Here is a 23,982-nt window from a genome sequence, read left to right on the forward strand (position 1 = left end):
ATGGCAGAAGGTCGGAAAAGGCACCGCATCACAGAATCCTGATCTGGCGGCGCAGGAAATGGAACGGGGAGCAGTTCTCACCTCACTGACGCAAGTAACGGAGCGCCCCGATACGCCATGAGATACTTCAACGCATACTCGGAGAGAGAAACACTGCGAGAGACGGGGGACCGGAGGGTTGCTCTGACCTGATGTTGATGGCCTCTCTGCTGGCGGGTAGGCAGGGTTATCACCCTCCTTGGGCTGACCAGATGCCTCATGCCATGTCCCTCCAAGTCTTCCTTTTTCTGACTGACATTGGTCAGTTTTCATGTACGTTCTTAGGTCTGTCCCATTGTTTCTTGTCATGGGGGTATGTTTGGGTTATTGTTTTGGGGACTCTGCACCAGCCACTGTATTAAAATTGTAATTGGAATGCGCTAGGTATCTAATGCTTTTTTGTCTGTATTGACCTTCTTATTACTCTGCTTGGCCTGCGGTCGGAGTTCCACAATTGGGATGGGTAGGGATCTTAAAATTGTTAGCCTAGATGTACGGTGCATGAATAATCCAATGAAGAGGGGAGCGGACTTGTTCCTCTTGGATAGTGTAGAGGGTGACATATGTCTTATACAGGAGACCCATCTCCTTTCCAAAGGTATATCACGGATGAGTGACAGACGCTTTCATCAACAGTTTTGGTCTACCGGGTCATTAAAGCGGAATGGGGTGGCTCTCTTACTTGGGGCCCGCTTTTTGGCAAGATACTTGCATCTGTTGCGGAAATAAAGGGTCGCTTATTGGCTATTAGAATACTATGGGGGGGGAGGACACTCACCTTACTGTAGCGTCACTTTATGCTCCAAACACGCAACAAGAGTCCATTCTTCTATCTGCTCTTGCGGAAGTCCTCACCTCTCCAGATGCAGCGCTCTTAGTTGGGGGAGGGAGGGATTTTAATCTTGTTATGGACTCGGGGCTTGATAGATCAGGGCAGCGCACACACCAAGCAGGGGCACCCTCCGATAGGGAAATTGAATGGCTGAGGGACAATGGGTTAATTGACGTTTGGCGCGCTTACCATCCTGGAGAGCGAGATTATACATATTACTCTGCAGCGCACAAATTCTATGCGCGACTGGACCATTACCTCTCTTCGGCATCCCTATTCCCTCACCTCCACACTACCATAGAACCTCGCTCTCTCTCCAATCACGCCCTTATCGCTACATACCTTCTAGCGCAGCGGCTGCTAGACTTTCCCCCTAGCTGGCGCCTCCGTGAATCTCTGCTACATTTGGATGAGAATCGGCAGCGCCTTAAGCGGGTCATCAAGGATTATCTAGTACTTAATGACGTGGGCTCCGCATCTCTCATCTGTATGGGCGGCGCTAAAACTAGTGGTCAGGTGGGCACTCATACCTATTTCGGCGGCTCTTAACAATCTTCATAAAGAAAAGCGTAGGGAAAAGAGGTACTAGAGCTTGAATCAATACATAAACGCACAGGACGCCCAGGGTTTGGAGATAATTAGAAAAACGCTGTTGCATGCTTAAACACCTAGCTTTGGATCGGGCGGAATATGCCCTTTTACAACTCCGGCATAAATTCTTCCTCAGCAGTGACAAGTGTGGTAGAATGCTGGCACATAGACTGAGGGCGCAGACACAGAACTCGCATATAAGAACCATTCAGGACAAACAGGAGGGACCGGACTTCCGACGCGCACATTTTGGAGGCCTTCCATTTATTTTATAATGTACTATACTCCGAACAGGATTCCCCGGTGCTTGATGAGAGTGCCTACTTGAGCAGTTGTGACATCACCCCTCTGTCTGAGGCTTCTGCTGCGGGACTTGATAAGGCTATTAGGATTGAAGAGGTGATCTCAGCGATTTCTAAGCTGAAGGTGGCCAAATCCCCGGGACCCGATGGCTACTCGGCCTCTTTTTAGAAGGCCGTTTGTGCAGAGCTGGCTCCTTTTTTAACAAAGTTGTTGAACTCTTTTTTGGAATCCGATAGGATGATCCCCTCCATGTCCGAGGCAGCGATCTCGGTCATTCTGAAGCCTGGTAAAGATGCACTATAGTGTGGTTCTTACAGGCCCATTATTCTACTTCATGTCAATGCCAAAATCTTTGCTGGTATAATGGCTGCTCGCCCGACCTTATAGAGCCTGATCAATCTGGCTTTATTCCATCTGGACAGGGGGGTGATCATACTAAACAGCTCTTACACTACCTCGATAGCACCCAATGATCACAGAGACAAGCCTTCTTGTTAGCGATTGATTCAGAGAAGGAGTTTGACAGGGTGGGGCGGGCCTTCCTCTTTGAAACCTTGTGTCACTTTGGGCTTGGAGAGAATTACGTCAAATGGATTCGCTGCATATACTACGCTCCCATGCCTTTGTACGAGTTAATGGCACTAGGTCCCATTCATTTCCAATTGCTAGAGGGACCCAGCAGGGCTGCCCCTTATCCCCTCTTATTTGCGCTCTATATGGAGCCTTTGGCGCAGCGGATTAGGGCAGACAATCAAATACTGGGGTTGAAATTGGCGCAGACATACACAAAATTCAATCACTAATATTTCATATGATGTTGCAACTTAATGGATGTAGTATCGAGGCCTTTTCAGCATCTTTGAGGTTGGATGAAGTATTCATGTTGACTTTATACAGTTTTGATTCAGTTTAGTGGGATAGACAAGAGCAGTGACCATTGCTAGAAATACGGTGACCCAGATGCAGATACAATTCCCACATTATGGTTTCACCAAAATTTACAGACCTATTGGCAACAAATTTGGAGGGCAATGTAGTCAACTACTGACCTTGATTATCATTCCTCCATGAGACCCTCAATACTAAATGACACTTCAAATACTAAATTACAAATCACTGAACGAGATGTACGGACACAGCATTAGCAGTATTCCCAGAGGGCTTGAGGAGAACAGCTGAATTACTCTCCAGACAAGGTTTTCTTTCCTTTAAGCTATATATTACAAATGTATACCAACGTGTATGTCACTGACTTTTCCTCTCCTTGCTGCGTCTCTAAAATCCAAAATTGTAGTTTCTAACAATGTTTTGAGAGACTGGACTTAGAAAGTAACACTTAGACTCATTTAACAATTACTTTGATTTTATACAATGCAACCAGACCAGTTGAATTGTTTTTTCCTAGCATTATAAACTTTTCTTTTTATCCCTAAAGATGTACAGTTATTCCATTTACTTTAATCTATATTACAGTTTATAATGTATATGTCGTTGCTTTACCTACTTATGAATATTATGATTGAAAATAAATATATTTAATAATAAAACAACGTGGTCCTGCTCAAGAAGATCGATCTCCAACAGTTGTTGTATGTCGTGCATAATCACACCTTCGAAATTACACAAGAGGTTTTCCTGAAAATACATTGTTTGTGGTTCCGGTGCGAAAACAATTGCACCTAGAGATGGATATGACAAATGTGTGCATTCATGATATCACAGTGGAATGGGTATGGCAGCCACGCAATTAGGTTACCAGGCGTAACAGTTGACAATAATTATTGACTGGCTTTTTGGGCATCGAGACGACCCTGCCATGAGACTGCAACTGGCAGCCATGACAGAGCAAGGTCTATTCCCCATTCTTTATGGAGATTAGTTGCCTTAGCCACACCTCAGATTACAAAGGTAGTAATCTACTTCAGGCACAAGGATAACTTCCTTATTACTGAAATTTACAACAGACTTTTCAGATCTCTAAGCCTGTACCATGGATATCACTGCTCATTTATTTCAAACCGATATAATAATTTTAAGTTGTAACGGTACAGATAGTGGACTTTGGGCAATTTGAGAGTTTTGAAAATAATGATAGAAAATTGCTTAGGTGAGTAAGTCCTCAATACACATCCCCAAAATTGATGCCCCTAGCTGAATACCCACAGGCGAAGCATGTGGCAGTTTGAAAGAGCTCATACTGGAGAAATAAAGTTACTCATCCCCACAAAATCTTTAGAAAGAAAAAATAAATAATTACCTTTGATAACGTTTCTATCCTCAGCAGACAGCATCATAAACCATCCAAGCAACTTATGATCTGTGATCTCAAGGGAGCCATTTTTGGTAACCAATTCACAGACTTGCCTAGACAAAAGATTAACATATCACTTTGGAGATACAAAACAACATTTTAAAAACCTAACATAAAACTCTTGTTAGGTGGTATATCAAAGGTTAGATCAGTCAACGAAAATTCAGCTCAGATGTGTAGTAGTTATAACCACATAAATAAGTGCGCCCAAACCAAGCATGTGTATGCAAAACCATTATTACAACACATAATTCATGTAGAGACTGGAATGGCTATTCGGTCACACTTGACATTTCCACTGAAGGCTGCAGGACAGGGGCTGATTCCAGAACAGTATGCACATAAGGCATCTACATGCTACTTGCACATAATGCCTCAAAACTATATTTTGGCCAGGCTGCAGGACAAGCTAGAGTTTACAATTGAATCCTTTATTATTAACTATAGTTTGGCCACTATGAGGTGACTAGAAGGACAGTCTTGAAAAGCAAGTTTGAATCTCTATTGAAGGTGAGCAATTATCTTGTAGCACCCAACAGTAAATGGGGCACACGTTTCCGATGCTAATCACAAGGAAGGCAGAGTTGCTAGTCACAGGCAACAACACAGAGCACTGCAATACTTCCTCTGGAATCCCTACATAATGGGGCCATAACCCACTCTGGGACAGACAGGCAAATCACGGAGAGATACTGCAATTAAGAGCCCTCTCTTCTTTAAGATAGTGGCTTCGCAACACCACTGAAGTTCCAACTATCGGTTCCACATCCTTACAAATATTGAAACTGGATGACCACCCTGGGCAGCCTTTGTAAACTCAACACACTGCTGGTGGTGGTTTTGAGAGTGCCTTAGGGTGTCAAGTCCATAGATCAGTGACTTAGGATGCGCAGATTGTGTAGGACTGGTGGGTTTTCAATGCTTTTTAAACTTTCATGCAGTCATGTTCATGGAGAACAAAAGAGAGTAAAAGATTGCGAGACTTGGAAACTAAGCTAACTTCCTCCAGTGCTTGTATTTATATCAGCAGATAGGCAGTCAGTTTGACAAAACATTAGTCACCAGGTATGTGCAAAACACAAACAGCAGTGGGGGAGACCAGAATACAACAGTTTTACGTACTAAAATCCAGCTCTATTAAGATTGATTCAATGGAGAAAACATAGGAGATCATTAATTGTATGAAAGCTGGTATAAAGCAGGGAACCATAAAGAGCAAACCTGTCAATGTTAGACAGGGAAATGGAAACACAATAAGCTTGTTGCTCCTTAGCGGGCACTGAATTCTCAGGAAAATCACAGAGCCCAGATTACATTTTTTTAAATGGATCTATGTGTTAAAGCAGCAAACAATGTAGCCAGATATTACAGTGGCATTAGTGATATACATGGGCATAATGGGTATGTGGACAAGACTGACCACAAAATGAACTGCTGATCTTCTTGACTAAGGGAAACCTAAACTCAATTCAACTGCAGAACCAAGAATTTGGATTGAGGCAAAAGGTTATCCACCACTATAATAAATCTTAGATGTAAGCAAATGTGTAATGTTATCAATAAGCACACAAAAAGATAGCACACTGGAAAAAAAGATTGAGAAGCACACTCATGACATCAGTAAATCTCAGTTTGCTTCTCCCCTTGGGTAGGGGCCATTTTTCTCAGGTCAGAATGGCATTGAGCCACCTATACTCGCCGCCATCTTAACTGAAAATACACTCTGGTCTTCTGACCATGTCCCATAAAATAACATCAGCTGGGGAATATTCCAGTTCTACATCACCTACGGCTGCTAACACGGCCTAATTTGTCTCATGAAGGTTTTTCAAGGGAGTTTGGGTGTAGACAATGTATATGGTAAGATGTGCTTACCACTGTGTGCTGGATCTGTGTGACACGCTACTTTAAGGCTTTTTCAATATGGGAGGATGTGCTAGTTCTGGAAGCTCCCAGGACTGCATCCTAGAACGCATGTCAAAAACCCCATGTAAAGACAAGAAAGATTACATGTTCCATGAACCAGCAGGATTCTCACGAGACATGCCATTGTGTGCAGCCATCTTAATGCACAGGTTATAATTTACTCGTGGGTCTATGGTGTCCTTGATAAGCAACTGGGAAACATATGTTGCAGCTGGGACTTCTTTTTGGAATCCTGTTATCTGCTACTCTGTGACCTCAACAAAGACATCTAGGACCCAGAGAAGTACCTTGCAAAGAATACACTTGCATTTGTTTCTTTCACAAAGAATCATCCTTAGCAGTGCTTCCCAAACTTTTTAGAACCACAACCCACTTTTTAGAACGAAAAACTTTCGGAGGTGTAAACGCACTAGCCTATACCCCAGATGCAGAAGATCCCTCAGAAGATGGATCCCCTACATCTTGAAATGGCGATACACTAGCCATTCGTTGACCTCCCTGAGATGAAGTTCTGTGCGCTGACCCCCATCTCTCTTATCCAAAAGGAAGATGTTGCTGAAAAATCTGGATTGATGAAGAGCTGAAGGTACAATCGTACCTTTCTTTAACAGTCCAGCTACTGGAGGGCAGCCTGACTTTTGATAAAAAGAAGAGGACAAAAGTGAGAGACATGAAAGGGAGTCCCAACGAACTCCAGACGAAAACCCTGGATCGTCTGAAGGACCCATGCATCTGAAGTGATCTCACCCCAATTCTCTGCATCATCGTCAACCTTCCCCCCACTTTTAGTTGGGAAGAACGGAGAGACATTACCATGGGTAGGACCTTGAGGGTATCCATGTACGCTGGAAGCGTTGGGATAAAAGCTGCCAAATCTCACATAGTCTTGATATTTTTCCTGGCACGAGTTATAGTCTATTTTGGAGGCATTGGAAGCAAAACCACAGAGCGGGTCTGGCACTGGCAAAAATCTTCGGGAAATGTATTCATTTTAATTGATGCCTGCACCTTATCCAGAGAATTGAAGGTGGCAGCGTATTTGCCCAACTACTTCATAAAAGAGTCCCAGAACAATCCTCCCTGGGCAGTGGGGCCCGCTTCTCAAGTTGCCAGATCTCCATGTTCTGGATCAACCTTAATCAAGAGCAAACCTCTCTCCGCCGAAAGCGCACAATTTGCATTGCCCAACAAGACTACCACTCTGGGACCATCCAGACCGAACCTCGGTAGATATGAGCTCACCTGACTGCTTGGCCTCTTCAGCCATTTCTAATATCACTGTGATAGGCCCAGTCAAGTTCAATAACTTGTCTTGGCATGACCGTCATGAGCTATCAATGCCTTTCTTTTGTTAAGAACACAACTATACACATCTGTCTCCGGGGTAAGAGTAAACTTGCCCTCTAGAAATAGTCGGGAACAATCCAAACGCAGGCGGGCACTAATGTCTTTGTCCAGAAGCTTGCAAAGCCTCCATGCCACATGTTGCTTCCTTCTTGTTGGGAGATTACATAGAAGACCTAGGATGGAGGAGATCATCCTGAGCTAACATATCTGCTGTCCCAGGATGCTCGTTTCCGGTCCAGAGAGGACCTGGCTTGGCAGTTCGGTCTAGACTGTTCTTATTAAGCACAGGGTCAAGACTAATTTGCATACGGCTGGGTCCAAACTGGGGGCCATGATGAGCAAAAGAATGATGGATTTAACCCAGATCTATTGACTGGGGGTGAATGTTTGAGAAGCTGCATTCAGTCCATCATCTGTTCGTCTTTTGTTAGGGAGTCTGGGCAGCCGTAGGGGTAGGAGAAATTGGGGCTTAGTCTGATGAAGGGCGCCAAGGCCTGGAAGGGCCAGGTCCCCATCAGAATCAGGAGCTTAGCCGTCCCCAAAGGGGCAGGGAGACGGGGAGGCTGCACAAAGGGTTCTGGCCCTTGGACCTGTGCTTGAAAGGCTTTTCTGAGGCTTTTGAAAGTGTCTTTATCAACGCCCTGACCTGCAGGGCGCTAACAAGGTACCCTTTTCTGCTGCCCCTCAGCCAGCTTCTCAATTTTTCTTTCTATGGGTGACAAGGCCAGGGTTACAGCTGCATGGAGGCGTCTACTGCCTCACAAAATTCACCATCTAATGGCAGGAAGGAGACCTTCTCCGCCGTATAATTGCTTTGCTTCCTGCATAGCAGACCACTTGTAGTGCTAGGCAGTCTAGCTATTCAATAGAGTCAGAGACTCAAGGCAATTTGACCAGTATTCAAAGGGTAGACCGCCTGGGCCGGTCCCAGTGGTGCCATGGGGCTGACAGAAGGAAAGAAGGCCTTAACAGGCCTGCATTAGAACATAAATAACCAAGCAGGCTGAACAAGGGCTTATAAGCCACCCGGGACACACACCGCTTACAAGTGAGGGCCACCAGCCCACTAACTAAACAAGCCCTAAAACACAGTAACAGGCTTGCATACGCCTGCAGGCACACTTGTGCATTCATTCTGGCGCCAACTGAGTTAAATTTTTACATACTGTTCCCTTGAACATGGCGGTCACCGCTACCATATATTTAGCATCTACCATGGTAACGCTCATAACTACAGACCGCGCAACGGAGTGTAGAGGCTTCCAGGCTATTCTGGGGACACCAGTGGCAGGCCAAGGCTCCACGATATAACAATGCATCTGTCACTGCAGAAATGGCACACAACGCTTGCAGTGCCCGGGGAGTCTCGTACTGTGAGCGCCCTCTAGTGGCCAGCGGGCAGAACCGTGCAGATGCGGCCCCCAGCACAGGTTTACAAGCCCAGTTAGGAGTGCTGAGAGGCATTCACACGGCCACTTATGAAAGGAAATACCACATTAAAATGCACAAACACAATCCTCAGATCAGATACGTGAAACAGGCACAATAATTCAACAAAGCATAGAACACAATATTTAAGTGAGAAGACAATGAAATGCACTTAACTCATGGCTGCCATACAGCGAAGAAAGAGGGGGAATAAAAAGTGATGGTCTATATTATATGGACTGTTTGACTGGTTGCGATGTTGTTCTCTTTCCCTCATGGTTTTCTGGGAAAGGATAGTGGTTTATTAAATGGCTGCAGTATAGAATAAAAGGTAGAAAGAGGAGCATAATCCTCACCTCCGGTCCTGAGAAATCAAAGCAGAATAGGCAGAATGCCGATTCTCAGATTAATTGCATAGAGAATCCTGAGTTTATTAAAGACAAGGAGGCTATCATTATGGATTAATACTTTTATTTACCACCTCTGCAGCACTTTAAAGAACTTAGAACAGAATCAAACAACACACTCTAAAATAGAACTTCAAAGTTCAATATGACCTTGACGCCCACCATCTTCTTCCTCTTTTGTTTCTTCTTCTTTAAATTAAAATAGTATTCTTCTTTGAACAAATCCGAAACAAACCATAAAAAAAAAAACAAATTCAGTTATCTGCAAAAAAACAAGAATAGTAAAATACTAATTTTCAATAAAACTACTCCAAACTGTAAAGGTAAAAGACTAAAGTTATTCATAACATATCAATACAAAATAAACATTACCTCCAACCCCCCAAAAAAGGGAGGGAGGGATAATGATAGCCTCCTTGTCTTTAATAAAATCACAATTCTCTATGCAATTAATCTATGAGAATCTGCATTTTATGGCAAGACAGGAGGCTATCATTATGCCTGTTCAAAGCTTTCTAAAACTTTTTTCGCAACATGCTGAATTGGTTTAAAATAACATTTCCTAAAAACCTCAGCATTTGACCAATCTTCTGCTTTCAATATGTCATTTAGATTTCCACCACTCACAAATGCCTTAGTGCCCATTGCACCCCTAACAGAATGAGCTTTAAACAATTTTAACACCAGCCTCCTTCATAACTGCTTTAACCCATCTAGCTATAGTAGCAGTAGAAACCGCTTTGTAAGGTTTTACATAAGAAATCAACAATTGTTCTACTCCATCTGCTCTAAATTCCGCAAATCTACTCTGATACTCCTTAAGCCAACTATACAAATCTTTGAAATTTGGAAAAGAACAAAGACTGTCTAGTTCAGTTTTTTATCCTATTTTGCATGAGTTTCCAAACATAAAGCCCTGAGGTTGATAAAACCTACTAGTTCGATCTAATGCTTTAACATTTGAAACTCTTTTAATCGAAACCAAACAAAGTAAACACGCCATTTTCCAAGACAATTCTCTCAAACCTAAAAATCTATCTACCGACCAACTTTCAAATAACTTGAAAATTAAATTTACATCCCAGACTGAACCAGATCTACCTTTTGGAGGCCTCTTCAGCCTTATTCCCTTCATAATCCTGCAGACAACAGGACTCCTTCCAATTGAATCTTGAATCAAAACATGTCCAGCCGAGATTGCCGAACGATAACCATTGATAGATCTGTAAGACAAACCCTTCTCAAACAATTCTGCAAAAAACTTAGCTACCCTCATCTCATCAGCCTCCAAGGGATCCAAACCCCTTTCCATGCACCAACATGACCAAACCTTCCATGCTCCTCTATATCTCTTCCTCGTGCCTGGTGCCCATGATTCTTTGAGTAAACCTGAAGCTGCTCCCAAAAGATCTGCGAATCTATCAGATCCCCTGATATCTTCCAGACTAGAAGGTTGCGCGAACCCTCCTGAACTAAAGGATGTTCTCTCCTTCTAGACCTATTAACATTCCATTGTGAGCTTGAATTAAAAAAGGTTCCTCTATACACATTGCCAGAACTGAAGGAAACCAAACCGGAGTTGTCCAAAAAGGAAATACCAACACTATCTGAACAACCGGCTTCCTCACCTCTAACAACACTCTTTGAATCATAGAAAAAGGTGGAAAAGCATATCCCTTCTTCCCTTTCCAACTCAGTTTGAACGCCTCCACTGCCAATGCCCCTGGATCCGGTCCCCAACTGAAATACTCCCTCAGTTGAAAAGTTAGTCTTGAAGCAAACAGATCTACCTCCAGAGGGCCAAACTGTGACTGAATCTTCTGATAATTTCCCTGTTCGGCATCCTATCGCTGAACTCTATCAAATTCCTTGAATACCAATACGCTACTAAATTCTCCTGATCTGGAAGATACTGTGTCTGAAGGGAAATTTCGTGTTCCAGACAGAAATTCCATATTTCTTGAGTAACCTCTGTCAATTTTCTTTGATCTGCTCCTCCCAAGCTTGTTTATATAAGTTACAGCGGTGATATTGTCCATCTTCAAAAGATGAGATTTGCCACGGAATAAACTCCTGAAACTTTGCAAGGCAAATTGACCTGCCTTCATTTCTAAAAATGTATATGCTCCTTTTCTAATGAATTGCAAACACCACCTGTTTCTTGACTCATACAAGTAGCTCCCCAACCTTGCATCTGTCTCCAACACATAATCTGGACTCATCCCACAGATCATTCGACCATTCCAAGCAGTCAAATATTCCAAACACCAATTCAATTCTATCTTTGCCTCTTCCGACATCTGTACTCGATCCTGTACCATAGACCTTTTGCCAAACCTGAGGTCTTCAAGCATTGCAAAGCCCTCTAGTGTAATGGACCTGGAAACACAGTCTGAATTGACGATGATAAAAGACCGATTACTCTTGCAATCTCTTAAACTCATCAGATTTCTTCTCAATAAAGATTTCACTTCTTTCTGAATTTTTTTTTACTTCTTCTCTAGTAACAATAACATACATTTTACCGTATCCACAACAAAACCCAGAAATTCTATTGACTGAGAAGGAATCAAGGATTTCTCCACATTTATTATGAAACCTAATGACTGTAAGAGTTCTATCACCATCTTCAATTGACTTTTCAGTTCTGTTGCATCCTAATTCATGATCAATATATCGTCCAAATATATAATCACCTGCACCCCTCTTTCCCTCAAAAAACCTACCACAGCTCTCATTACTTTCGTAAAACACCATGGTGCGGACGAGAGAACTGAAGATATTTCTGAGACTCGATTCCCATCGGAATTGAAAAATACGCACCTTTGAGATCTAGCTTCACCATCCAATCTTGATCTTGTAACAAATCCCTCAAAAGATGTATCCCCTCCATTTTGAAATGTCTGTACCCCACATAAAAAAAATCAAACTCCTCAAACTGATTACTGGCCTCCAACTTTTGTCCTTTTTGTCCACCAGAAACAAAGGACTTATGAAGGCTTTTTCTTACTCTCCTATTTCCACTATTGCTCCTTTCCTCAACATACTTTCTATTTCCTCTAATACTATTTTCTCTTGATCCTCACTGAAGACTAATTTGCTTGGCTCTCTTGACTGATATGGTTCTTTTATGAATTCTATCTCAAACCCCGTCACTGTTCTCAGAACCCAATGATCCTTTGTAATCTCTTCCCATTTCTGCACAAAATGACTCAATCTTCCACCCACTTTTTCTAGGATAGAACCATTACAAATCTTCATATTCAAACTCACCTGCACCTTGATTTGAGGATTGACCTCTTCCTCTAGAACCTCTTGTACGATATCCTCTTCCTCTTTGAGGATAGAAGCTGTACTGATGTTGTGATCCTCTTCCTACGCTTGAAAAATTATATTGGGACTTATAATCGCTTCGGCTGGAAGGTTTCCCTCTCATTCCAGCCCTCCCCCACCCCCATAAAAACTATTTGAAGCAACTCCACTGTAAACTTCTCATATTATTCTGTACTTTGTCCAGAGACGTAAACTTATTAACATATTTTCCTAGTTCTTTTACAGCACCATCACCAAATAATAATCCATTTGGATTTTCACAAGTATCTTTTTTGCAAAATCACCTTTGAGAAATGCTTCTTCCACCAAATCAAACATCCTAGCGAGAGGACCTAAAACATCAAGAATTTTATCTTCACACTGTTTTAAGGCCTTTTTCAGACCCTTTCTAGGATCTCTCCCCATCTTAAACATATAAGTTATTATTTCTGAATCTAAATTCGGAGTTAAGGCATCTTTTTCACCAATCACCGGGTTAGAACATTCTGCCCTTATAATGTTTCTCTCGCTTCTTTCTAAAGGTCTTCTTATCCAGTATTGTATATATTCTGAAACATGTTTATCGGCCACCATTCTGACCCCCTTTGATGTATAACATCCTTTGGATCAAACAACTTTTTTTCAAAAGGATCAATAACCTTTTTATCACTTTTACTTGATGATTCACTTCCAAAATCCTCATCATCATCATCGTAATCTAAATCCAAGACATATTCATCAAAGTAACTCTTGTCTGCAATTAAATCCTGCTTATCTCTTAAGTTGCTCTGAACATTCTTTTTGAGCCGCCTAGGACTCCACTTCCTCCTGCACTGTCTTCAAGGTGCCGTCTCTTTTACTTACATTCTCCCCTCACATCCTGAACATTACCTTCTTCATCCATTGAATAAAATTCATCATTTAAATGAGGCCTGTTCACACCTGTCAAGGCTGCTCCTACTGCCTCCTTCACTAACTTCCTTATTTCATCAGTCAACTGACTTCCTGAATCACCTGATGAATCCTCCCGACATTCTAAATTTATTTTTCACCCTAACAAAACTTGTAACACAGCACCAGAGCAACTGACAGTCTTCTACCTCCGTTATAAAACAGTTATTTGTTGCTAAGCAACACACTTGTGTCAATTTTCCACAACTACCCCCATCGGCTCTCGAAAATAACCCATTTGTCTTATGTCAACCGATTTATTTAAGTTCACTTCTCACGTTTCCTTTATTATTCTTTTTCCTTTATTCCCTGAATAAAGTTCAAACTTATTAATACTTATACTAATGTCCGATTAAGCTGCAGCAACCTTTAAAAACTCTCCCAATTAACGTTTCTACTTCGTTGCACTACTCACCAGCGCATATGCTACTCCTTCGCGCATGCGCAAGTAATCTAAACACTTCTCCCCAAGCTACGTAACAAAAAGCAATGCGCCACTCCTCCGCGCATGCTCAAACGCACCGAACCTTAAAAACAAAATGTCCGCCCTACTACCAGCTTCTTACGCTCGCGCCCGCTGCACAATGCACAAATACAAGATGCCTGTCTCGAGGATTCTCACCCTCGCGCAAGCAACGGTAGGCAAATCTTTCAAATATATATCTTTTCTAACAAACAAACTATTACCCACAAGATTTCAATCGTGATATATCGCTTTAAAAGAGGTATAATTTAAACCATTAAAAATAAATATAACTAAGATATAAACGAAAAAAATTAATCTCAAATAAAACCCAAGCCAAAAAATTAACTCAAACAGTTTATGTCCATAAATTGGACATTTTAAACAAACAGTTTAAACATTAACAATTAATCAATTTTCTATCGAATTTAATTCACATAAAAAAAGAATACTTATCTGCTACAGAAGCAGAAAACAAAAGAGGAAGACGATGGTGGACGTCAAGATCATATTGGACTTTGAGGTTCTATTTTAGAGTGTGTTGTTTGATTCTGTTCTAAGTTCTTTAAAGTGCTGCAGATGTAGTAATTAGGAGTATTAATGCATAATGATAACCTCCTGTCTTGCCATAAAATCAGTAATCAATTTGAATGTACATGTCAACAGCCCTGGTAATGCAACAAAAAACTTGAGAAATAAAATGCCATAGAAAGCTGTATAGCAACAAATTACAATGATTATGAATGACAAGATGGCAGGAAGTACTTCGCAATGATACTGCATGTGGGGAATTGGGTTTTGGGAGGGTGAAGGACTGCTTGCTAGGGGCATGCCTGGAGGCAGACCAGAGTGGCCCATATATTGATGGTGAAAGATGGATTGTGTGATACATTGATTAATAGTGAATGTATTTACCTTATATAAGATACAAGTTATTTTATTATTTGATACATGGGTAATGATTTGAATATTACCTTTGATTATTACTTCAAGCTGGCACAAGCTTGGGCTCAGGTAAGTGATCTCGATTCTCTGGGTTAGTCGATCTGTTTATATTGGTTTCAATTACAAACCAAAATGGCACCCATGGAGAACGCCAGATACGCGTGTTTTCACTGTGCAGGTAGATGCTCCTGTAGGAGGTAAAATTGTTGTACAAGGAACATTAACTTGTGTGTTGGGGGAGGTAAGTTTATGGAATATATTGACTAAACTGAAATTATTCATTTTATTTCCAATACTATGGGTGTAGTGTGATATTTACCCAATTACTTTGTTCTTCGCTTGTTTTGGGTGAGTGATGAATTTAGGGAGTTTTTGATTAGTTAAAAACATAGATGTTAGCAATGGGAAGTTAACTTGCATTGTTAGATCTTGTTTTAATAGGCAATGTTACTCAATCTTTGATCCCGGCATTAACTTTTATATTCACTAACAAGGCAAGCATAATTGGTAGAAGTAAGAACTTTGTCATTTTGTACTAATTTTCTGATTTGTATTGTATCACGAACTTGGTTGTATATTAGGAATTTGAATACACTTTGGAACTCATAATGAGGTTGTTAATCAGCATTTGTTTTAGAGTCACATTTGCTAATCACACACATACTGGATATTTAATGGATTACTATGGTAATATGCTCTTTTATTTTGACACAAGGTGATTTGTTTTATCATACTAATCCATTATAAATTGCGTGCTTGTTTTAGCATGATATTTAAGTTTAAACAAACCAGTTTCTCTTGAATTTTTCTGAATTCTAGTGAAGGTTACATGGAAAAAGCACTGGATTGGAAGGGTCTTCTGTTTTTTATTTGTAAGTCTTTTTTATTTCGTACACATAGTAATATAATGGTCTAATAATTTATATAATTTTCAAGACAATGACAAAACACGAGTTGACTCGGATGCAAAAATAAATGAAGGGTCGAGAATATTCTCAGGTCCAGGTTTCATATTAATGACTGGATGGTTAGAGTGCTGAGGGGGGTTCATTTTGCTGTTCTTGGGAGTTTACTACTAAGGAGTGTTTAGCAACCATTTATTCCTCTCGAAATGTAATAATTGTTTAACTTATTGAAACTTTAACGTGTAGTACAGCAGGTTCTACCTTGGTTTCAGCTGAAAATATAATAAAAGAGGTTCCATTTGAAATGACAGTTCTGACATTATTTGTTAATGGTTCTTGTCCAAGAGAACAGTATGGAGGACTTAAAGCTGCCTATGCAGTATGCTCTTTCTCAAAGACACTTAAACCATCTTTCTTACCAAATGTTACATCAGAGCAAGGGACAGAATTAACTGCCTTAACGAAAGCGTGATGCTTACCAGAAAATGTGGATGTGACGGTTTACAGAAATCCGATATTGTTTTGGTAGTGTTTAGGATTATGGACAGCTATGGTCTCAAAAGGGAATCAAGACATCTTCAGGCACTCTTAATTAAAAACAGTATGTATCTATAAATTTGTAAGGTGCAATTCAAAAACCAAGATATGTATCCGTTGTTACAAGGGTGGCAAGGATATGGCTACATTAGGAAACCGATATGCAGATTGTGAGAAAGTGCCATCTTTCTTGCATGGTATGCCCCCTCTTTTTGCTAAATTGCTAATGTGCACCCTGGGCTCCTGCCAATCAGGTGTCCAGGGCCTATGTTCCTTCCCTAAAACTGTATTGAAGCTAAAACCCAATTGGCATCCCTGGCCACATGTCAGCCCCTGGTAAATGATACCCTAGGTACCCAGGGCATTGTAACCTGGGAAGACCCCTAAGGGCTGCAGCACTTATTGTGCCACCCTTAGGGGCCCAGCACCCAGACACACACACTGCCTTTGCAGGTTGAGTGTCCTGGTGCAGAACTATACAAAGAGTCAACATGGCATACATCCCTGTGTGCCATGCCCACAAAGCCACTGCCCTGGCATACATCAGTCATGCCCTCTAGCTGGGTGCCCTATGCCAGTGGTGTGGGCACAGGTGCATGAACCCTGTGCTGCTACAGTACACAGGGCCATTCCTGGTTACTAAGTGCAGTGATGCCATTAAGAGTATATGGTGCTGGGAGGTTGTCATTACGAGCTCCACAGCACCATAATGGCAACACTGAAGACTGACAAGTTTGATAACTTCTCAGCACATTAAACCCACACTGATGGCAGTGTGGGATTTAATGTAAAATGCACTACAGAAGGCATCTTAGAGATGCCTCCTGAAACCTAACCTACAATCCACGTTTGTCTGCGAGGCTGCCACACAGCAGACATGTTGCTGGTCCCCTGGGTGGAGAGCCCCTCACTCTCCTGGGCCTGCAACAATGCACATCCTGGGCGAGGTGCTAGGTCTCCTCCCCCAGGATGGGCAGGGGGAAGCTTCAGAGGCATACCACCTATGTGAGCTTCTCCAGACCACTTGCTGTACTCAGCAACTGGCCCCCACCGGTTCTGACCCCCACCCTGGCGGGAAGTCTGGCGGGAAACCCTACGTGAGGAAAGGAAGTGTGCCAGCCTGTGCCAACTCCACCCCTCAGGTGGGAGAGGCGAGCTGAAGCACAACTCTGGGCTTCGGCCATCTTGAGGATGGGGAGCCCTGCCCAATCAGATAGGCTCCTGCCCCCCTCCCACAAGAGATGAGCAGGATAGGGGGTGTAATCACCCCAAGGCAGGGACCTATTGGTCCCTGTCCTTCCCCTACCTGTAACGCCCCTAAATTTAGTATTTAGGGGCACCCTGAACCTTCCTTCCTCAGATCCCGATTTCGAAACAAGAAAGACCAAGACGACGACCTGCCATGCAGCTGCTAACAAGATGACGACACCAACTGACTTGGCCCCAGCCCTCCACGCATGTCGATCCTTGAACCTGCTCCTGCTAAATCCCTGTGTCTCCTGCGGACAGCAACCTCGAGAACCCTGGAGGACCAGCCTGCCTGCCTTGACCCTCTTCGAGACTGGGACTCCCACGAGCAGTGGTTCTGCTCAAACAGCAATACCCCTGGTGCTAGCCAGGAACCACAAATCCAACCCTCTCTGCACCCGCCGAGCCCGGCCTGTGCCCGAGTTGACAAAGACCCTGAGGACGTCCCCCCCGGCGATTCTGACCTGGAATCCAGTGCTCAAGGACCCTCCGACGACCCAGACGACGCCTGCAGCCTCGGAACCAGGGACCACTCCAACCGCGACCAGCAGAGGGTAAGATTTCCCAACATCAAAAGATACCCGTGCACCCCACGGCCCCCTGTGCCCTACTCTGGGGTGCCTACCTATCCTCCAAGATCCCAACTTACCCCTCGAAGTGTTGGTCGCTCATGAAGATCCTCCGTCCCATAGCCTGCAGCCTTTGTCCACATTCCAAGCTCTCCATTGAATAACATTAAGCGCCTGAACGCTCAAAAGCACCCTGCACCCAGCCGGCCGAGTGCCCCTGGCAGTGCAACCTTTGTCCTAACTAACTTCCCCATTTGCCCTGGGCAAGTGCCCAGGAGCCCAGCTCCCACAGCCGTGTGGCCTGCTTGCCAGCTGCCACCAACCGAAGGCCCCCTGCCTCTCTTTGGATAACATTGGGCCTAACTACCTCTGCACCCGGCTGCCCCTGTGCCGTTGAGGGTGTACCAACTGTACCTACCTGACCTTGGGAGACCCCTGGGTCAATGCCCAGAACCTTAATTCTGCCAGTCGAGTACTTACCTAAAAGCAGATAACTCACTTTTCTTCCATAGGCTAACATTGACTGGTTTCACTTGGAAATTCTTCTAAGTATGGAGTTTTGGAACTTTAAAATATTCATCTAAAATCAGCCAAACAACGAATTCCAATTTGCTCACCTGTTATCAGGGGAGACCTCAGTGCTGCATCTTGTAGCTCAGTACTGACCCTGAAAAGTAATTTCAACTGTACTTTCCAGTAATTTGAATTTCCTTTCATAGGATATCATTGCCTGCTTTTTGCTGAAAAAGTTTCTAAGTTTTGATTTTCGAAACTTACAAATATTCTTTAACACTGGTCGTGTGCTGATGACTAGTCTGGCTCGTCATGAGCCCCTCCCTCGGGAGAAGCGCTGGCTCTCCCCCCCCCCGACGGTGTCTGATTTCGGCCGCAGGTATGGGGATGGCAGCAGGAGAGCTTCCGCTGCCACCCCCATGGGAATCCAGTGAAGCCATTTGCCTCCTGAGCGTCAAGGACAAAGGTTGGTGTTTGCGTTTTTGGGGTGGGTTTGGGGCCGCAAGGAGGCATCAGGGGAGAGGAATGATTTTCCTCTCCCCTGATGTCTGTTTGCAGGGCATTTCTGCCTCATGATTGCGCACAGCGTCGCGATTGAGCGGCGGAAATGCCCCCACTAGCACCAGGGATTTAAATTTAGATTGTAGGAAGCGACCCCTTGGGCAAGGGTCGCTTCCAGGTGGGGGCCAATTATGTCTTCGATTTTCTGCCCCCCCCCCCCCCTTGAGGGCAAACGGCCCATTTTTTCTTTCGTTTTGCCCCCAGGGGGGGGGGGGGGGGGGCAGAAAATCACCACTAGCACCAGGGATATATACAGGGGCTTTTTTTTGTATTGGAAGCGACCCTTTGGGTAAGGGTCGCTTCCATGTGGGAGCCAAAATTAGTTATGATGTTCTACCCCCCCCCCCGGGGGGCAAATCGGCCCGTTTTTTATGCCGTTTTGCCCCTGGGGGGGGGGGGGCAGAAAATCGCCACTAGCACCAGGGATTTCATTGTAGAAATGTAAGAAGTGACCCCTTGGGCAAGGGACACTTCCAGGTGGGGGCCAAATTTAGATTTACATTTTCTGCCCTCCCTGGGGGCAAATCGGCCTGTGTTTCACCAGTTTTGTCCCGAGGGGGGCGGGGGGGGGCTTCGTTGCTGGAGGGGGGGCAGAAAATGCCACTAGGCACCAGGGATTGTTTTGGGGGCATTTTTCATTGCAATGGAAGTGACCCCTTGGGCAAGGGTCACTTCCAGGTGGAGGCCAAATTTAGATTTACAGGTCATTTTTTCCCAGCCTTTTTGCCTCCTGGGAGGGCAGAAAAACACCACTAGGCACCAGGGATTTTTGTTTTGACAATTTCAATTGGATGGAAGCGACCCCTTGGGCAAGGGTCGCTTCCAGGTGGGGGACCATATATACATTTAGATTTTCTGCCCTCCCCCCACCCCCGAGGGCAAATGGGTCCATATGTTTGGTTGTTTTGCCCCCAGGGGGCGGGGGGGGGGGGCAGAAAATGCCACTAGGATTTAGGGATTGTTTTGAGGCCATTATGTTTGTAATGGCTGCGACGCCTTGGGCAAGGTTCGTTTCCTAGAGGGGACATTTTTTAGGAATGGTTTTCTGCCCCACCTCCACCCCCCGGGGGCGAATTGCCCCATTTTTTCCTGTTTATTGGCCTTTCTGGCCCACTAGGCCCTACGGATTGTGTTTTGTAGTGTGTGGAAGTGAGCCCTTGGGCAAGGCTCGCGACTAAAGGTAGTTATATTTTTGGATGTGTTTTACTGCCCGCCCCCCTTGGTGCCAGTCGGTCTTTTTTTTGTCCTTACTGCGCCCGTGTGAGGGGGGGTACAGTAAGGACAAAAAGACCGACTGGCACCAAAGGGGGCAGGCAGAGAAAAACATATAACCAGTGTCTTGGTGGAAAACCTTGCCTAATCCCCATTGGTATAAGCTCTATTTGAAGGCCCATCTAGCCGAATGTCCATTTGGGTGGCGGATTTGTGTGTATTTTTAATTGTTATATTGTTTGTGAAATTTAATAGTCATTTTTGTATTTCTCTACTTTATTCTAGTTCAAGGCTTTTGCTGTTTGAATTGTTGTAGGTTGTGGCTCTGTTACTGTTGGTTTTGCAGCTTGTGTAGTTGCATGTGCTTGGTAAGTGAATGTATTTTGTACTACTTTCCCTAGATGAATGTGTTTTTGTAAAAGGTGTAGTAATAGCAGTTTATTTGGCTCTGTGTTTTGATTGTCAAAATCTTTTTTGCATTGGTGCTTGATGTGTACTTTCTGGTCTAATGTGTATTTTCTTTTCTTTCTAGTGGCATATCATTGCTTTTTGCTGTGTCTCCGCAGAATTGGTGCTGGTGAGTGTAGCTATCTTTGGTAAGAGTTTTATTGTTTTGAGTGTATAGATCTTTGTGTTAAAGCCTTACCTGGTTTACTACTTACTTTGCACAGTGTTGGTTGTTGTTGACTTGTTTGTGTAGTCTTCTTTCTTAGTAAGGATAATGGCTAGTCGCAGGATTACTGATCAGCAGGTTGTTGGTGTGCTTTTTAAGTCTTCCTCTGACCTTGGTTCAGAGACTGACTCCCGAATCGAAGCCAGAGGTAGGAGGGGAAGATTCAGGCAGTGAGTTTTCTCTTCGCAAGGAAACATCGGATGATGAAGCTTCTTCTAGTGATAATGAAATGCCTGTGCGAGAGGAGGACCTTGATGTGCCGGTAGTGGGCCAAGAGGCACCTGGGCTGCAGCCTAGAGCCGCAAGGTTTCCCTTTGGTGTACGTCGGCAAGAGGCATCTGGGCTGCAGGCTGCGCCCAAAAGACTTCACTTTGCTGTGGTGCGGCAAGATGTATCTGGTTCTGCTAGGCTTCCTGGTGTTGTAGTGTGGCAAGAGGTATCTGGGGCTGATAGGCTTCCTGGTGGTGTAGTGCAGCAAGAGGCATCTGGGGCTGATAGGCTTCCCATTGGTGTAGTGCGGCAAGAGGCATCTGGGCCGGCTAGGTTTCCCGTTGGAGTAGTGCAGCAAGAAGCTTCTGAGGCAGGTAGGCTTCCCGTTGGTGTAGTGCGGCAAGAGGCATCTGGGCTGCAGGCTGGGGCGGCTACACTTCCTGTAGGGATGGCCTCTGGGTTGCCCCTGGCATGGTGCAGCCGGCATTGCCAGACTTTACTGGTGTTCCAGGGTGTAGAGTGAATACTGAGAATTTTTTGCCGGTAATATTTTTTCAGTTGTTTATGGATGATGTGTTTTTGGCAGAGATTGTAGAGCAGACTAATTTGTATGCAGAACAGTTTTTGCAGGACAACAGTGCCAGCCTTAAGCCCCATTCTAGAGCTACCCGGTGGACTCCCACAAATGTTGAAGAGATGAAGAAGTTTTTGGGATTAACTTATTTTGATGGGCTTCCTAAGGAAGCCATCAATGTCTTCATATTGGTCCACTAGTCCCTTCATGGCAACGGCTATATTTCCTGCAGTCATGAGTCGTGATCGGTAATTGCTTCTGCTTCAGATGATGCATTTAGTTGATAATGGTTTAGCGTTGCCACAAGATCACCCTGATTGTGACCGTCTTTTTAAGATTCGGCCTGTCCTTGATCAATTTGTTGATCGTTTTTCTGAGATCTATGCTCCTGGTAAAGAAATAGCAGTGGATGAGTCTTTGGTATTGTTCAAGAGCAGCTTGGTTTTTAGGCAATACATTCCTAGTAAGAGGGCACGCTATGGAATTAAACTGTATATGCTGCGTGGTAGTGGGACTGGATAGGTCTTTAATTTCAGGGTGTACACCGGTAAGAAGTCCAGCATTAACCCCCCTGGTTGTCCTTCCACTTTTGGAGTGACTGAACTAGGTAGACGATTATTTAACAAAGGCCACCATTTATATGTAGATAACTTCTACACTGGTGTGCGGTTGTTCAAGGAATTGGCCAAAGTGGGCACTTTTGCTTGCGGCACAATGCGCTGTAATTGTAAAGGTTTCCCAAAAGAACTTGCTTGCAAAAGGCTTGTGCGGGGACAGTCTAGTGCATTGCGATGTGAGATGCTTCTAGCTGTTAAGTTTTCAGACAGGAGAGAAGTGTACATGCTGACTACCATCTATGATGAAAGCACTGCACCTGAGCCTGTTTGGGGTCAGGCTGCTGAAGTGCGCAAACCTGTGTGCATTTTAGACTATAATAGGCACATGGGTGGTGTTGACAGAGTAGATCAGAGGTGGGAACCTTATGCAGCTCTTCGTAAGGCTTACATTTGGTATAAGAAGTTGGCAATTCATCTTTTCCACTTGGCAACATTTAATGCTTTTGTTGTGTTCCGGAATTCTTGTCCTGAGTCAAAGATGCCTTTTGTTAAGTTTCAGGAGTCTATAATAGGCAGCATTGTTCTAGTGGAACAGGCAAGTGTTCCTAGAGTTGGAGTGGTGGAGGATGTGGCTAGACTGAAAGATCGCAACTTTCCTGTATACATTCCTCCCATATCCTCAAAAGACTTTCCCACTAGGAGATGTAGAGTCTGTTGGCGAAGAGGCGTGCGGAGGGAGACTCGTATGTACTGCCCCGACTGTCCTTCTAATCCTGGATTGTGTGTGTCAGCTTGTTTTAAATCGTACCACAACTTAAAGCAGGGCGGCAACTTCTAGCGGCACTAGACATGGACCACGCGGAATACGCCCCCCGAATGTCCCGGCTGCGGTGAATTTCCTGGACTCGGTCACACTCCCTTCCCTTGCCCTTGCCCAGACGGAATACCTGGAGAGGGACATCCACATTGAAGAGGTGATGGCCGCTATCGCCCGGCTCAAATTAGGGAAAGCCCCATAGCCGGATGGTTTTTCCGCTATATTTTATAAAGACCTTTTGCACCACACTCGCCCCGCTTCTCACCCGCCTTTTTAACACCTTTGCCGAACCCGGTGCCATTCCACCTGATCTCCTCTGTGCATCCCTATCGGTCATCCCCAAGCCAGGGAAGGACAGGACTAAACGCGGAGCCTACAACCCCATCTCATTACTCAATGTCGACCTCAAATTATATACAGGCATCCTCGCGGCACGTCTGGCCCCCTATCTACCAGGCCTCAGACCCAGATCAGGCGGGCTTTATCCCTGAGCAGCAGACGGTGGACAACACAAAACGCGTGGTCCACCTGATTGAAAAAGCCTCCCGATTGCCAGGGGACCGGATGATGTTGGCGGTCGACACCGAGAAAGAGTTCGACCGGGTTCATTGGTTCTATTTAGAACTGGTTTTGGCCAAGGTGGGGATTGGAGAGAATTTTTTTGTTTGTTTTTTAATTGGTACAAATCCCCCACTGCAGTAGCACGGGTTAATGGCTACAGTTCGGCCAGTTTTGCTATCGAGAGGGGGAC

The 23,982-nt window shown here is 44.2% G+C and overlaps 1 protein-coding gene across 7 annotated transcripts in view; it reads right to left on the minus strand.

Moving 5' to 3' along the window:
- RBM44 (RNA binding motif protein 44) overlaps positions 1-23,982 on the minus strand; it is a 1,911,902-nt gene that overhangs the window by 1,547,424 nt on the left and 340,496 nt on the right. For all 7 annotated transcript variants that reach the window (XM_078681327.1, XM_078681325.1, XM_078681323.1 and 4 more), the window contains one exon: positions 4,023-4,129. In XM_078681327.1, coding sequence (XP_078537453.1) covers positions 4,023-4,059 — 37 coding nt within the window. In that variant the 5' untranslated portion in view covers positions 4,060-4,129. The remainder of the gene's footprint in view (positions 1-4,022; positions 4,130-23,982) is intronic.

Source organism: Lissotriton helveticus, chromosome 3_1 (genome assembly GCF_964261635.1).
Source record: "Lissotriton helveticus chromosome 3_1, aLisHel1.1, whole genome shotgun sequence".
NCBI classification, from domain to species: domain Eukaryota; kingdom Metazoa; phylum Chordata; class Amphibia; order Caudata; family Salamandridae; genus Lissotriton; species Lissotriton helveticus.